Genomic DNA, 15000 nt, shown 5'->3' on the forward strand with positions numbered 1-15000 from the left:
AACAAGCTTGAATGTCAGCTACCTAGTTTATCTGCAGGGTCAATACAAGAGCATCAAGAAGCTAAGGGCGTGGCTCATGCTGGATTCATCTTTCAGAACAGCGGAGACATTTGTGTGTTTTACATGAAACATTCACCTGACCCGCAGATTTAACATGAGACCTACATATTTTCCAAAAGCTACAAAACTCCACTAAACAGTCAAAAATTTATAACACCAAATATTCTTTAAAATACAGCAAGTCTGGAAAAAGGCGCCATTTGTCAACCGAGTGCCGAAAATGTGCCATTTTGAGACAGAATGTGTCAAGATGAGAGACCAGTTGATGAACTTGTCATAGAATATCCGACCATTGTTGATTATTTTAATATTTTCAACAAACTACAAAACTCGGCTTAACAGTCAAAAGGTTATTGCACCCAAATATTCTTTAAATTACAGCAAGTCTAGAAAAAAGTGACATTTGTCGGCCGAGTGCCAAAAATGTGACATTTTGAGACAGAATGGGTCAAGGCCGGTGACTTTGCTTGTCATATAATATCCGACCAGTGTTGATCGTTTTTATGTTTCCTACAAACTACAAAATTCCACTAATCAGTCAAAAGTTAATAGCACCAAATAATTCTTTAAAATACAGCAAGTCTATTAAAAGTGACATTTGTCAGTCGAGTGCCAGAAATTGGTCATTTTGGTACAAAAAGTGTCACAATGAGAGATCGGTTACAGTGCTTGTCATAGAATATCTGACCTGTGTTGTTTATATGCATATGTTCCACAAGCTACAAAACTCCACTAAACATTTAAAAAAGTATTGCACAAAATATTCTTTAAACAAAAGCATGTCTAAAAAATGGTGACATTTGTTATCCGAGTGCCGAAAATGTGTCATTGTGAGTGTTAATGTGAGAGACCGGCGGGGGACTCGGGTAGATTGTCACAGCATCAGGAGACTCGGGTAGGTTGTCACAGCATCAAGGATTCGGGGAGATTGTCACAGCATCAGTGGACACGGATAAATTTTCAATGCATTAATGACTCGGGATGATTGTCACAGCATCAGGAGACTTGGGTAGATTGTCTTAGCATCAGGAGACTCGGGTAGGTTGTCACAGCATCAAGGATTCGGGGAGATTGTCACAGCATCAGTGGACTCGGGTAAATTGTCAATGCATTAATGACTCGGGATGATTGTCACAGCAGCCGGAGACCAGGTTAGATTGTCTCAGCAGCGGGGGACGGGTATAGATTTCCACAGTATCAGGGAGCTCGGGTAGGTTGTCACAGCATCACGAGACTCGGTTAGATTGTCACAACATCAGGAGACTCGGTTAGATTGTCACAGCATCAGGAGACTCGGTTAGATTGTCACAGCATCAGTAGACACGGGTAGATTGTCACAGCATCAGGAGACTCGGTTAGATTGTCACAGCATCAGGAGACTCGATTAGATTGTCACAGCATCAGGAGACTCGGTTAGATTGTCACAGCATCAGGGGACTCGGGTAGATTGTCAATGCATCAGGAGACTCCGTTAGATTGTCACAGCATCAGGAGACTTGGGTAGATTGTCACATTGCCAGGGGACTCGGGTAGATTATTACTGCATCAGGGGACTCAGGCAAATTGTCAATGCATCAAGGACTCGGGTAGATTGTCACAGCAGGCGGAGACCAGGTTAGATGGTCACAGCATCAGTGGACTCGAGTTGGTTGTCACAGTATCAGGGGACGGGTATAGATTGTTACATTATCAGGGGAATTGGGTAGGTTGTCACAGCATCAGGAGATTCAGTTAAATTGTCACAGCATCAGGAGACTCGGTTAGATTGTCACAGCATCAGGAGACACGGGTAGATTGTCACAGCAGGCGGAGACCAGGTTAGATCGTCACAGCATCAGTGGACTCGAGTGGGTTGTCACAGTATCAGGGGACGGGTATAGATTGTTACATTATCAGGGGACTTTGGTAGGTTGTCACAGCATCGGGAGAATCGGGTGGATTGTCACAGTATCAGGAGACTCGGGTAGGTTGTCACAGCATCAGGAGACTCTGGTAGATTATCACAGCATCAGGAGACTCGGGTAGATTGTTACAGTGCCAGGGGACTCGAGTAGATTATTACTGCATCAGGGGACTTGAGTAGATTATTACAGCATCAGGAGACTCGGGTAGATTGTCAATGCATCAAAGAGTCGGGTAGATTGTCACAGCAGCGGGGGAATCGAGTAGGTTGTCACATTATCAGTGGTCTCGGGTAGATTGTCACAGCAGCGGGGGACTCGGGTAGATTGTCACAACATCAGTGGACTCGGGTAGATTGTCACAGCATCAGTGGATTCGGGTATACTGTTACAGCATCAAGGGACATGAGCATATTGTCACATCATAAGAGGACTCGGTTAGATTGTCACAGCATCAGGAGACTCGGGTAGATTGTCACAGCATCAGGGGCCTCGGGTAGATTGTCACAGTATCAGGGGACGTGTGTAGATTGTCACAGTATCAGGGGCCTCGGGTAGATTGTTGTAGCATCAATGGACATGAGCAGATTGTCACAGCATCAGTAGCCTCGGGTAGATTGTCAGAGTATCAGGAGACTCGGGTAGATTGTTACATTATCAGGGGCCTCGGGTAGATTTTCACAGTATCAGGGGCCTCGGGTAGATTGTTACAGCATCAAGGGACATGAGCAGATTGTCACAGCATCAGGGGCCTCGGGTAGATTGTCACATCATCAGGGGCCTCGGGTAAATTGTTACAGCATCAAGGGGCATGAGCAGATTGTCACAGTATCAGGGACTCGGGTAGATTGTCACAGCATCAGGTGACTCGGGTAGATTGTCACAGCATCAGGGGCCTCGGGTAAATTGTTACAGCATCAAGAGGCATTAGTAGATTGTCACAGTATCAGGGACTCGGGTAGATTGTCACAGCATCAGGTGACTCGGGTAGATTGTTTCAGCATCGAGGGACACGGGTAGATTGTCACAGCATCAGGGACTCGGGTAGATTGTCACAGGATCAGGGGCCTCGGGTAGATTGTTGCAGCATCAAGGGACATGAGCAGATTGTCACAGCATCAGTAGCCTCGGGTAGATTGTCACAGCAACAGGTGACTCGGGTAGATTGTTACAGCATCGAAGGACACGGGTAGATTGTCACAGCATCAGGGACTCGGGTAGATTGTCACAACATCAGGGACTCGGGTTAGATAACACTTACAACTTGCCTTAATGCCCATTTTGCTGAATAAACTTCATTGATCAAGTTTTGATTGTATAATCAGAACTCCGAGTTTTGCAAACTTCTGCAATGTGCTCCTGTTATAACTGATATGAAAAAATGTATATTTAACGCCTGACGTGTAATAATTTCACAACTTATAAGTAGCACAAGGTCATCATAACTTTCCTGTACTTGACTAGATGCAGGACATATGTGTACTCTCCGGATGTGTTTCTCCCTGAGAAGAGCGGCAGTTACGTGGACTGTGTGATCAGTATGTTTTGAACAGACACACATCGCCACGGACACATTGTTGAACGATAACATATTATCATGTAAGTATTACACTCTTGTAAAAGACGACATACCATGCCGCAGTTTAACATGATTATCCCACTCAGACACAGTATACTGACTCCGCGCTGACTAGTCCTTGTTTTAGCAGACGCTCTCTCACAATACCACGGAGGCGGTCCTATTAACATATGTACGTGTATATAAGTATGTCAATTAAATTCTAAAGTCACGTGGGTCACACTGTGATAAATATTCACTCTGTCGTGTGGTAAATCAACGTGAGCATCAGTGCATTGCCTCCTCGACGATCTTAGTACACATTTCAATAACATCCTCCTAGTTTGGCAACCTTATTTATGTATTTATTTGTTCGTTGGTTCGTTTGTTGGTTCGTTGGGTCGTTCGTTGGTTGGCTCGTTGGTTCGTTCGTTCATTCGTTCATTCGTTCAGTTATTTATTGAAATATGATTGGGTAATGTAACTAGGCACACTATAAAGATACGGCATATCGTGGCTTGTTTTTAAATCTTCCTTCTTTCACTTTCGTATCATCTACGCTCTTTCACAATAACCTCTGGACTTCTCTCAAGGTCATTTCAATTTCCAGGATTCAGCCTTAATGGTGGCAAACATCCGTGTTCAATGACCAGAGACAAGTGGTCCTTTCCTTCTAGCTAGCATTACCGTAAATAATCAACACCGTGTTCCAATTACAACTTAACATTTCCAGGTTCAAGGTTAGAGTAAAGATGTGACACCTAATGTTGAGTGAGCGGGATGGGTTTAACACTATTCCAGTTACATAAACACGTAATGTTGAGTGAGCGGGATGGGTTTAACACTATTCCAGTTACATAAACACGTAATGTTGAGTGAGCGGGATGGGTTTAACACTATTCCAGTTACATAAACACGTAATGTTGAGTGAGCGGGATGGGTTTAACACTATTCCAGTTACATAAACACGTAATGTCAGCTTCATGTGGACTGTCAAGCCGGACGTGTTGCAGGTCTTAGGCGTTTAACATTCACCAGTCATGCAAATTTGTGGTTCTGGTAAAACGCCTTGGATCACTGTGTCGACATTTAACCTCGAAATAACCTTTACCTAACATAAAATATTCTCGGCTCATTGCCAGTATGTTGTTTTGTATTCATATTTGTTAAAACACATGCATGTCTGGTTACCATCACACATAAACTAACACGGAACTACTTGATACTTCCCTGAATCAAACACAAACTTGGGTGTTATCATTCCAACATCAGATATCACATTTTCTTTAATTCTTTGATTATAACATGAACTATGAATTAACACATGTTGGTTGAGATGCTGTCGAAAGAGTAGAGCTGAGAGCTGTAATAAAACACCACACACTTGGAAGCCTGGCTCAAATAATGGCACCCACCGGACACATTTTGGGTGTGTGTTTTTTGTCGCTTCTCTTTGCTTATCGTTGCCCATGATTTGTTCGGAATTGTACAATCGACTCTGCTTTATGCAGCTATTTCTATTGGATATAGTAATGGCTTCGTCGCTTTATCATCATCATCATCATCATCATCATCATTATTATTATTATTATTGTTGTTGTTATTATTATTATATCTGGTTACGATTATCATGTATGAAATAAAACATAAGTATTACTTGAACCATGTTATTATCCTTCAGTTCACAAGACAGTTCCTGGTACCAAATTACCAATAAGCAATGGTCGGATTGGCGGTTATCGTCCTTGCAGTACTGGTCAGCGTTCAATCAGCTCCTCGCCATGTACGGGTCAATAGGAGGCCCGGAGATCATCCACCGGAAGGAGAGTGCTCGAACTTCTGGATGGGTGGAATTTCTAAGGTCCACTTTTACACCTGTTGCAACAACTTGGATGAAGGTCCTCAACCCTACTGCGCTGGGCGTACTTACCAGCGAGCATCCACGGAATCGTACTGTAAACCTGGTGGGTATGACGGCGGGAACGGTAAACAACGTGATTCCTACCGTTGTGGAGGGTGTGATGGCCAGACCCAGGTAGCTGTGAAATGCAAACCTCCACCTATACTGGATGTGGTAGGAACGTGTTGGGTGTTCACTAAGTGTTTCACGGACTACTGCGAAGAACGATACAGAGTGAATGAGTTAAACTTCACATTAGATGTCTCTAGGATGCCGGACACCTGTTACAACGGAGTATGTGATGCAGGAGAAACTACCGACAACTGCCCAGTCGACTGCTGCTACAAGAAAAACCCGTCACAGTGTACTTGGAACACCAAGTGTGTGCCGCAGTTCTGTGGAACCCCGGCCTGCCAGTGTGGCGGTGAAGGTGTCTTCGGAGCTGGGACTAATAGTATCAAGATCTTAATTGCCGCACTGCTGGTGCTGAATATATAGGTCGGGTGAGAGCAAAGGTATACCCAGCAAACAAATCCAATGTTCGTTGTTGGGTGAACCCTTCGTGAGAGCACTCATGCTCATGGCGTCAATCTCTGGATTCTATGGTTCTGAAGACCTGAAATATTGCTGAGTGCAGTGTTAAACAACAAAGACACAAACAGAAACTTCCATCTGAAAACATTCAGACTTGGTCCAGAGCAATCCTTGCAGTGTTTCCGACTGTGCTTTTAATTCGATGGGCAAGGTCACACAGTTACACAATGTAAACATGACCGGTTAATTTGATTGCTGTTCAGCATGTATTCTGCTTCATCTATGGTTTTGTTTGTGTAAAAATTAATTTTATAAGTTTCTTCACTGACTCATTGTTTTTTTTATATCATATTTGGAAATAAAGAATGGTTACCGAAATGTCTTTGTTTTTTTGTTGAACGTTGCAACATTCCTGCCATATGACGTCGATATGTAAATTATCAAAAACATGTACCCAGTCAAAGCAAATTTAAAACGTCAATGCAAGAGAGTAACCAGTCTTGATTATACGCCGAAACAGATTCCATTTGGCGTGAAGGGCAAACACGCTGTGACAATTATGTTAAGGGTACACTGGAAAGACAAGTTCCAACAGGGAATGCCAGTACGTTACCTAAAAGTAAGTCCTACTGGCTGTTATATTTCCTATTCAGTTGAATAGCTCTGTTCATACATTATAAGCAACCATAAAACAATAGAGGCAGTAGCAGAATCGGGACAAAATACGCCTTGCATACACTATTGCTTGCTACAATATAGGACTGCCTTGCTTGAATGGTAGAATCTTCAATATAGTACTGACTTGAGTGAATGGTCGAATCTTAGCGTAAAAAATATATTTTACAAACATATGCTTTAATGATTTTCTTGAGTGAATGGCGGTGCTTGCGGTATGTTAGGACGTGTTTACCTTTTTCGCGAACACCTGGTGTCCCGCTGATTTTAAGAGGTCCCTTCGTATATTTTAAACAGCTACTTTACCTTTACTTCGAATTTCAATCTGTTTCGATGGATAAAATATAATCTAGACTGGTTACACTCTTGCACTTACAATCTGTGTATATTTTATCCAATGTTGCAATGCTATTGTAGAGTTTCCTTCATGGGTAATGGTGCAGAATGGCATGTCTAATTTCCTTTTCCCCGCGCCTATGTTTCGACCATGGGCCAGAGGGTTGCCTTCTCGAGCAAACATGCTGAAGACCTATACACGATTCCCCCACATATATGTGATGTTGGCACGTGAAGATCCGGGGGTAGAATTGGTCTTCAACAACCCATGCTTGCCGTTACAGGCGACTATGTATGTTGTAGGAGGCGACTAACAGGATCAGGTGGTCAGGCTTGCTGACTTGGTTGATGCATGTCATTGATCCCAATTGCGTGGATCGTATTCTCATGATATTAATAACTTGATCGGCTGGTCCTGACTCGATTATTTACAGACCGCCGTAATATAGCTGGAATATTGCTGAGCGCGGCGTTAAACAACAAACCAACCAATCAACTATGTGATGTGAGCTCTATGTGCGTCCTCGTCTGTAACGATGCAGTGTCTGATTGGACTGCGAGGAATTCGTGGTGATTCCGGGTCAGAGCTTGTCTGATCGTAGGATGCGATTTAAATCACCGGGTTGTCAGGCTGAGCCGTCAGTGTTGACGTACCAAGACAGCGTGAACCGTTCTCGTAATACCAATCACTGGATTGTCTGGTCCAGAAACGGACATTAACAAGACGCCGCCGTACAGCTGGAATATTCCTAGTGCGGCATAAAACAATAGTCAATTGTTCATAGCATCGATCATTGCGTTGTCTGGTCCAGACACGATCATTTCCAGGCCGCCGTCATATAGCTGAACTTTCTCTAAGTGCGGAGTTAAATAACATATGATAATAATATCGATCACTGGATTGCCTGGTTCAGATTTGATTATTTAAAGTCATATAGCCGGGTCACTGCTGGGTGTGATGTCATGCAACAGACGCCAAGGGCTATCAGCAGATCCTGATACACCTACCCAGAGGCAATCTGAACGTTATTATATCTGCATCATCACATTAAGAGAACCAACGAATGAGAACAATCGACTTCACCAATGGAATAAGGTTATCAAAACAAAATATCTTTAAAATATACTAAAAGGGTTTCATCAGTCCAAATATACCTGATGTTTAAGTATAATTGAGAACCTAATTCAATTGTTAAATTTGAACATAATAATACGACTTGAAGGACATATATTTTTAGTCACCAATGTATCTCATTCTGGCGCCTTGTTCTGTATGAAATCTGTTTATAACAAGTATGAAACGATTGAGACTAATTCATTTGCAGTAATAGGACTGCTATGAAAACTTGTCACGTATAACATCAGGAAAACACGAATATTTTAAAGCAATACAGTCTACATAACACCAATCCTAGTGTGTGTGTGTAGTATAGACTGGTCGATCAAGAAAACAAATAGGTCGACCCGTTAAAATTAAAATAAATAAGTAAATAACTAAAAAAAATTTATAAAAAAAATACACTTGTCTTTATTAGTTTTCAAACATATGAAATGGTCACCTACAATGTCACTTGCTGCTGCTGCATAACACATTTTCTGAATAGAAATGTAATACCGCATTCGACGTAATAAGCGCCCCGCTCTAATAAGCGCCAACGGCGATATTTGCTAATTATAATATATTGGCTAGTGAACAATCCCAATCGGGGTGAACCGGGATTCGAACCCACAATCATAGGTATCTGGCGTGCCCAAGGGACGCAACTCTGCACAGCGAATCGCGGCGCCTTAGACGACTGGGCCACCCGTGCCCCCTATGATTAAAATATGTTATTTGATAACCTTATATTTTAACGAATTGTAAATCTACCAACGCTGGTGGTCACCTAGAGTGAATAAAGGTTGGTGGTTGTTCCACGTTTAAAGTTGATTGAAGCAAAGTCTGATGGCTTTTGAGCGTGAAAATCAAGTCATTCTCTCATTCACCCCAACCACGCGTGACTTCATATATCATCCGGGGCTGTAGGATAGACTTGTAGTTAAAGCGTTCGGTCGTCGCGCCGAATACCCGGGTTGGTTCGATTCTCAAAATGGGCACAATGTGTGAAGCCCATTTATTGTGTCCCCCGCTGTGATATTGCTGGAATACTGCTAAAAGCGGCGTAAAACCATTCTCACTCACTCACCATCTATCTAACGCTCATAAAATCACATCATGATGGAAAATTAAATGTGCATACACTGTTTAAAAGTTGACTGGACATGCGATCAACTTTGACTAATAACTTGTCATAATCTGTATTTAGAGATACGTTGATATTTGTGGCAGCCAAGACTATCAGATAATCTCAGCTTAGGTCGGTGAGTTGTGCACGGCGTTTGACATGCTAAATCTCCTTTCAGTCACGCATTGAACGGGCAGACAAAAGTCCATTGAAAACTGATAGAGCAGAAGGGTGGTTTAACTGTTTGTTTGTTTGTCCCGCTTAAGACCAAACTCTGACTGGAATATTGTTACAACCGGCGTGGGTCTTTCTCCCTCACTCGTTCACTGATCCATGCATATCAACCAATTGGGATGACATCACACTGTTGTTCTTGTAGTTGATTCTGAGCCAGTCATTCACTGGGCATTCTGAACGTTTTCGCCAAACTGACGCATGTATATGTCATTATGCATATTTAAAGAGGCAACATACATCCATAACACGATTTAAGTCAGAGCCATCACTCGGTTCTGTAACTAGCATGAACGAGGCCGACAATTCTGAATTACATACACGCCAAATTGCAGATTAAAACGGCTCCAACTTCTTGGCTAAAGTCAGAGCCATGCCTCAACGTAGAGGGGCCATTGTGACTTCATACAATAAATCATTGAATTGTAGATTTGTATTTTTCCCAGAACATTATATTTTTGTACATTGTATTATGTACAAATCAATCAACCTGATCCCTGATTGACTTGTATCATCAGAAACCCCCTTGTAAAGAACAAATGTATTGATTGTATGAATTGTACATGTTTTGAATAATTAACTCACAATTACATCTGGGGTGAGTTGGTATGGGATAAATGGAATCCATTATATAAAGCAGATGTATTATCTTCGTCATCGACAACCGATACAAACGCTCGCCTATCTATCCACTCCAATTCATTCCCAAGAATATAAGTATCGCCTTTGCAGCCCTATTGTACAAGTATATTGAGAATCACTCGTACACCCCCTCCCAGCAATACTCATGTCGTCCCATTGTCCCCGGGGAATACGTCTGTAAGGATTGGGGCGGGGGATATCGTTAGTGGGGGTCAGTCATATTACGTGGGAGGGGACTTTGCACAGATTTCATTGCATTCACATGGTCAGTCTTACATTCTAACGGAAGATGACAGAATGAAAACATAATAAAATCAAGATCACTATGTCACGACGCGATGTGAGTGCGACGACGTGTCACGTCGCTTCGTGTTGTCGTGCATTCTCCTGCAGATGTGATAGAGTGAGTGAGTGAGTTGGGTTTAACGCATCTTTTATCAGTATTCCAGTCACATCACGACGTGTCAGCTTAATGTGGGAGGAAACCCGAAGTGATCCAGGTCTCAGACGTTTACCACTTCGGTGAAACCAACGAGCACGGGTATGGTGCTGACAAACCTAGAAACATAATCGGGGCGAACCGGGATTCGAACCCACAATCATAGTTTTCTGGCGTACCAAAGGGACGCAACTCTGCACAGCGAATCGCGGTGCCTTAGACGACTGGGCCACCCGTGCCCCCAGATGTGGTGCCGTAATTTATTGTGCAGACAGACAGTCAGACAGACAAATTATAACGTAAAATAGACGAGCCTCACCTTATGGGGTATATATGGTATGCTTACATACTACGTACTCACTTTTATTGTAAAGACAAAAATACACTCTTCTAGCGATTTTTATATTAAACACGATTATATAGGACTGACTTCTTTATTAAAATAGCACAGCAGGCTTTGTCCGTTACACTATAAATATATCACAAGTGTATACAATAAAGCAAAGTTACAAATTACTATTTATCCTGAAACATGTGTTTAATTACGACGCCATTGTGGACAGGACAATATAACAGGCCATGCATTTCGCCTTCAGCAGTCTGCAACAGTTTCAGTACATTTAAAACACGTAGGTGTGTCAGAATCCTAAGACCACGGTTATCAATTCCAGAATCACACTGATTATGATTCCCGGTATATCTCGATACCTGTCCTCGTGGGTTTCACCAATGTGGTAAACATATAAACCTGCATACAGCCCCGCTTCCCACACACTTAAACTGGCATGCCGTGACATCATTGAAATACAACTATACCACAAACCAAACTCACTCAGGCATGCACTGTGCTTATCAACCTCAGAGTGTTCATTTGTATTGATCGTTAGGTTTCTTCAAACTTGAGAAAGATCCACATGAGGTTCAACTTGCGTAGAAAACCCGGGACTTACAGTGGAAGACCCGGGGACTTGATTTTCATCGTAATAAAAAGTTACATATTTCAGATCAAGTCCCTGGTTCTTCCACAGTAAGTCCCCAGGACTTTCATACCCTTTATTTAAAAAATACAAAAACGCAATACTCTTTCACAGTCACAGTCATCTGCATTTTTAGTTTTCGTTTGTGTGAGAAATAAATCGCCACCTTCCTCTCTCTCCCACATCTTGCCACTAAATAAACTCGACTGTAAGCTGTCCACATTATGACGGAGACGCTTACGGGCAATGCGTGCGTGCACGAACAGCACGTGCATGACACCTGTAGTCGTCACTCAACGTAGCTCACGGATGCGTTTATAGTCTCGTTATATCGCATATATAGATCCTCGTTATTGCGTATCTCAATTAGAATTAACTTTGTCGGTGTATAAGTCAGATAAAACACTTATCCTCGGTTTTGCCCTAAGGATCTTCCCTCCCAGGCGGGTTTACATTTTCAACCAAAAACCTCGGAACGTGTTTTATTCTTCACATAAACACCTTGCACACCGCAGGGATGTAAACCATTCAACACTACGCCGGTAACGAAACCAACGCGCCATTTAGATTTCCAGAATACGCTAGAATCATCACATAGGTGTAGTGTTGGTTGGAAGCTTAAAATCAATTCTTTGAGAACGACTCCTTCCAAATTGGTGATAATGTTACAGATTATCTTGATTCCCAATTATCTATGTAATGGCGTCATCTTTAAGAACGATAACACATTTACAAAGATTATACAAACATCAATTGAATCGTTTTAAGCAAAGGTTGAAAAATTAATGTGTTTTTTGACTGCATACATATTGTGACTCCTATACATGCGTGTGATAAAAGTTCAGTTCAGTTCAGCACGCTCATTTGATGTTTTCACAACTTTGACATGATAGGTGATCATAGAGAGTCTATCGAAAACTCAAACCCTTCATACCCGTGGCTTCCTTACTTAGTTGATGCATGTCATCGATCCCAATTGCGTGGATCGATGCCAATGATGTCATTCACGAGATTGTGTGGTCAGCACTCGATTATTGACAGACCGCCGTCATACAGCTGGGGTATTGGTCAGTGCGGCGTTAAACGTGACACAAACAAACCCTTCAGTCGCCGCACAACTTTTCTGAAAAATATTGGAGGAAAATTCATAAAGGGTAATCTATTGCCCATACAGGGTCGCCCCACCTAGCCGTGTCATTGATGTGCCGACAGTTAATCCGTATGATGTGTTAAGCATGAGTGTCTTTGGTGTACCGACTAAGGTGCTTGGTTGACCTGAGTTCACCAGGCCACCGTTCACCAGAACAGACTATAGCCGACATCATACGGATTAACTGTCGGCCAACCACCCGTGCGGACACGACTGAAGATCAACTGCACAGTGTTGGTGAACTTTTTAGTTTGGTGAGTATGTACTCCTAGCATCAATCTAATAAGCTCTTTATTCAAAGGGATGGTCAGATAGACATTGTCATACGGCAAACACATAAACATGAATGGATCAGTACCGCTTAATGACGAGTGTGTATTTTGGAAGTCCTGTAATTTCACTGATTAAGGACGCATTGCTTCAAATGAACACTATTGTCTGTTTATCCACCAATCGCCCCACTTGTATCTAAGTATCATACCGTCCTGGTACGCATTTACCCGTTCCATAAAACATTCCATTCATTATATGTCGTTAGCATATTCAAAGAATTTCTGAGAAAGAACAAGGATTTAGGCATATACTATTTAGCGAGAACAAGGACACACAATTATTGATTACATACAATTAGCGATTTCATAAAATTGGCATTTCATACAATTAGCGATTTTATTAGTGATTACAATTCTAGATAGCTTTCGATAACAGACTGCATTATTAGTGATTCCATACATTTAGTCATAATTTATAAGTAGGTATTTCATAAAATGTGCGATTACATTTAATTAGCGATTTCATAAACTGGTGGTTTCATACAATTAACGATGTTATACAATTAGAGAGTAAATGCAATTAGTTATTACAATTCGAGCTTACCTTCAATCACAGATTACATTATTTGTGATTCCATATATTTAGTGATTACATATAAGTAGCTATTTCATAAAATGGGTGATTAGATTCAATTAACGATTTCATAAAATTGTGGTTTCATACAATTAGCGATTTTATACAATTAGAGAGTACATGCAATTAGTGATTACAATTATTAGTGATTCCATACATTTAGTGATTACATATCAATAGCTTTTTCAAAGAATGTGTGATTACATATTATTAGCGACTTCATAAAATAAGCAATTTCATATAATTGGAGATTTAATAGAATTAGAAATTTTATACAATTAGTGATTATATATGATTAGCGATTACATACAATAAGTGATTTCATAATTTTACTGATTACATATAAGAAGGTATTTCATAAAATGTGTGATTACATTCAATTAGCGATTTCACAAAATGGTGGTTTCATACAATTAGCGATTTTATACAATTAGAGAGTACATGCAATTGGTGATTACAATTCGAGATTACCCTCGATTACAGATTCTATTATTAGTGATTCAATACACTTAGTCATTACATTTAAGTAGGTATTTCATAAAATGTGTGATTACATTCAGTTAGTGATTTCATAAAATGGGGGTTTCATACAATTAGCGATTTTATACAATTCGAGAATACATGCAATTAGTGATGACAATTCGAAATTACCTTCGATCACAGATTACAATGTTAGTGTTTCCATACATTTAGTGATTACATATAAGTAGTTTTTTCAAAGAATTTGTGATTACATATTAGCAATTTCATAAATTTAACTATTTCATACAATTGGAGATTTAATAGAATTAGCGATTTTATACAATTAGTGATTACATATGATTAGCGATTACATACAATAAGTGATCTCATACTTTTAGTGATTACTGATAAGTAGTCATTTCATAAAATGTGTGATTACATTCAATCAGCGATTTCCTAAAATGGTGGTTTCATACAATCAGCGACTTTATACAATTAGAGAGTACATGCAATTGGTAATTACAATTCGAGATTACCTTCAGTCACAGATTTCATTATTAGTGATTCAATACATTTAGTGATTACATATAAGTATGTATTTTTTTAAAATCTGTGATTACATTTAATTAGTGATTAAATATAATGATGGTTTCATACAATTAGCGATTTTATACAATTAGAGAGTACATGCAATTAGTAATTACAATTCGAGACTACCTTCAATCATAGATTACATTATTTGTAATTCCATATATTTAGTGATAGAGTATAAGTAGCTATTTCATAAAATGTTTGATAACATTCAATTAGTGATTTTATAAAATGGTGGTTTCATACAATTAGCGATTTTATACTTTAAGGGAGTACATGGAGTTTGTGATTTTTTTTTAGTGATTCCATACATTAAGTGATTTCATATAAATAGTTTTTTCAAAAAAATGTAATTACATATCAGCTGCTTTTTCATAGAATTTGTGATTACATATTATTAGCGACTTCAT

The 15000-nt window shown here is 40.4% G+C and overlaps 1 protein-coding gene across 1 annotated transcript; it reads left to right on the forward strand.

Moving 5' to 3' along the window:
- Positions 1-3472: 3472 nt before the first annotated feature.
- On the forward strand, positions 3473-6190 carry LOC139460457 (uncharacterized). The gene is made up of 2 exons (XM_071241943.1): positions 3473-3560; positions 5201-6190. Exon 2 carries the CDS (start codon positions 5240-5242, stop codon positions 5915-5917), a length of 678 nt encoding a protein of 225 aa, XP_071098044.1. The 5' UTR covers positions 3473-3560; positions 5201-5239; the 3' UTR covers positions 5918-6190.
- The last annotated feature ends 8810 nt before the right edge of the window (positions 6191-15000 follow it).

Source organism: Haliotis cracherodii, unplaced genomic scaffold, assembly GCF_022045235.1.
Source record: "Haliotis cracherodii isolate W230 unplaced genomic scaffold, xgHalCrac1.p SCAF_14, whole genome shotgun sequence".
Classification (NCBI taxonomy): domain Eukaryota; kingdom Metazoa; phylum Mollusca; class Gastropoda; order Lepetellida; family Haliotidae; genus Haliotis; species Haliotis cracherodii.

Coding starts and splice junctions, on each gene's coding strand:
- LOC139460457 (XM_071241943.1), top strand. CDS start 5,240: ATGGTCGGATTGGCGGTTATCGTCCTTGCAGTACTGGTCAGCGTTCAA.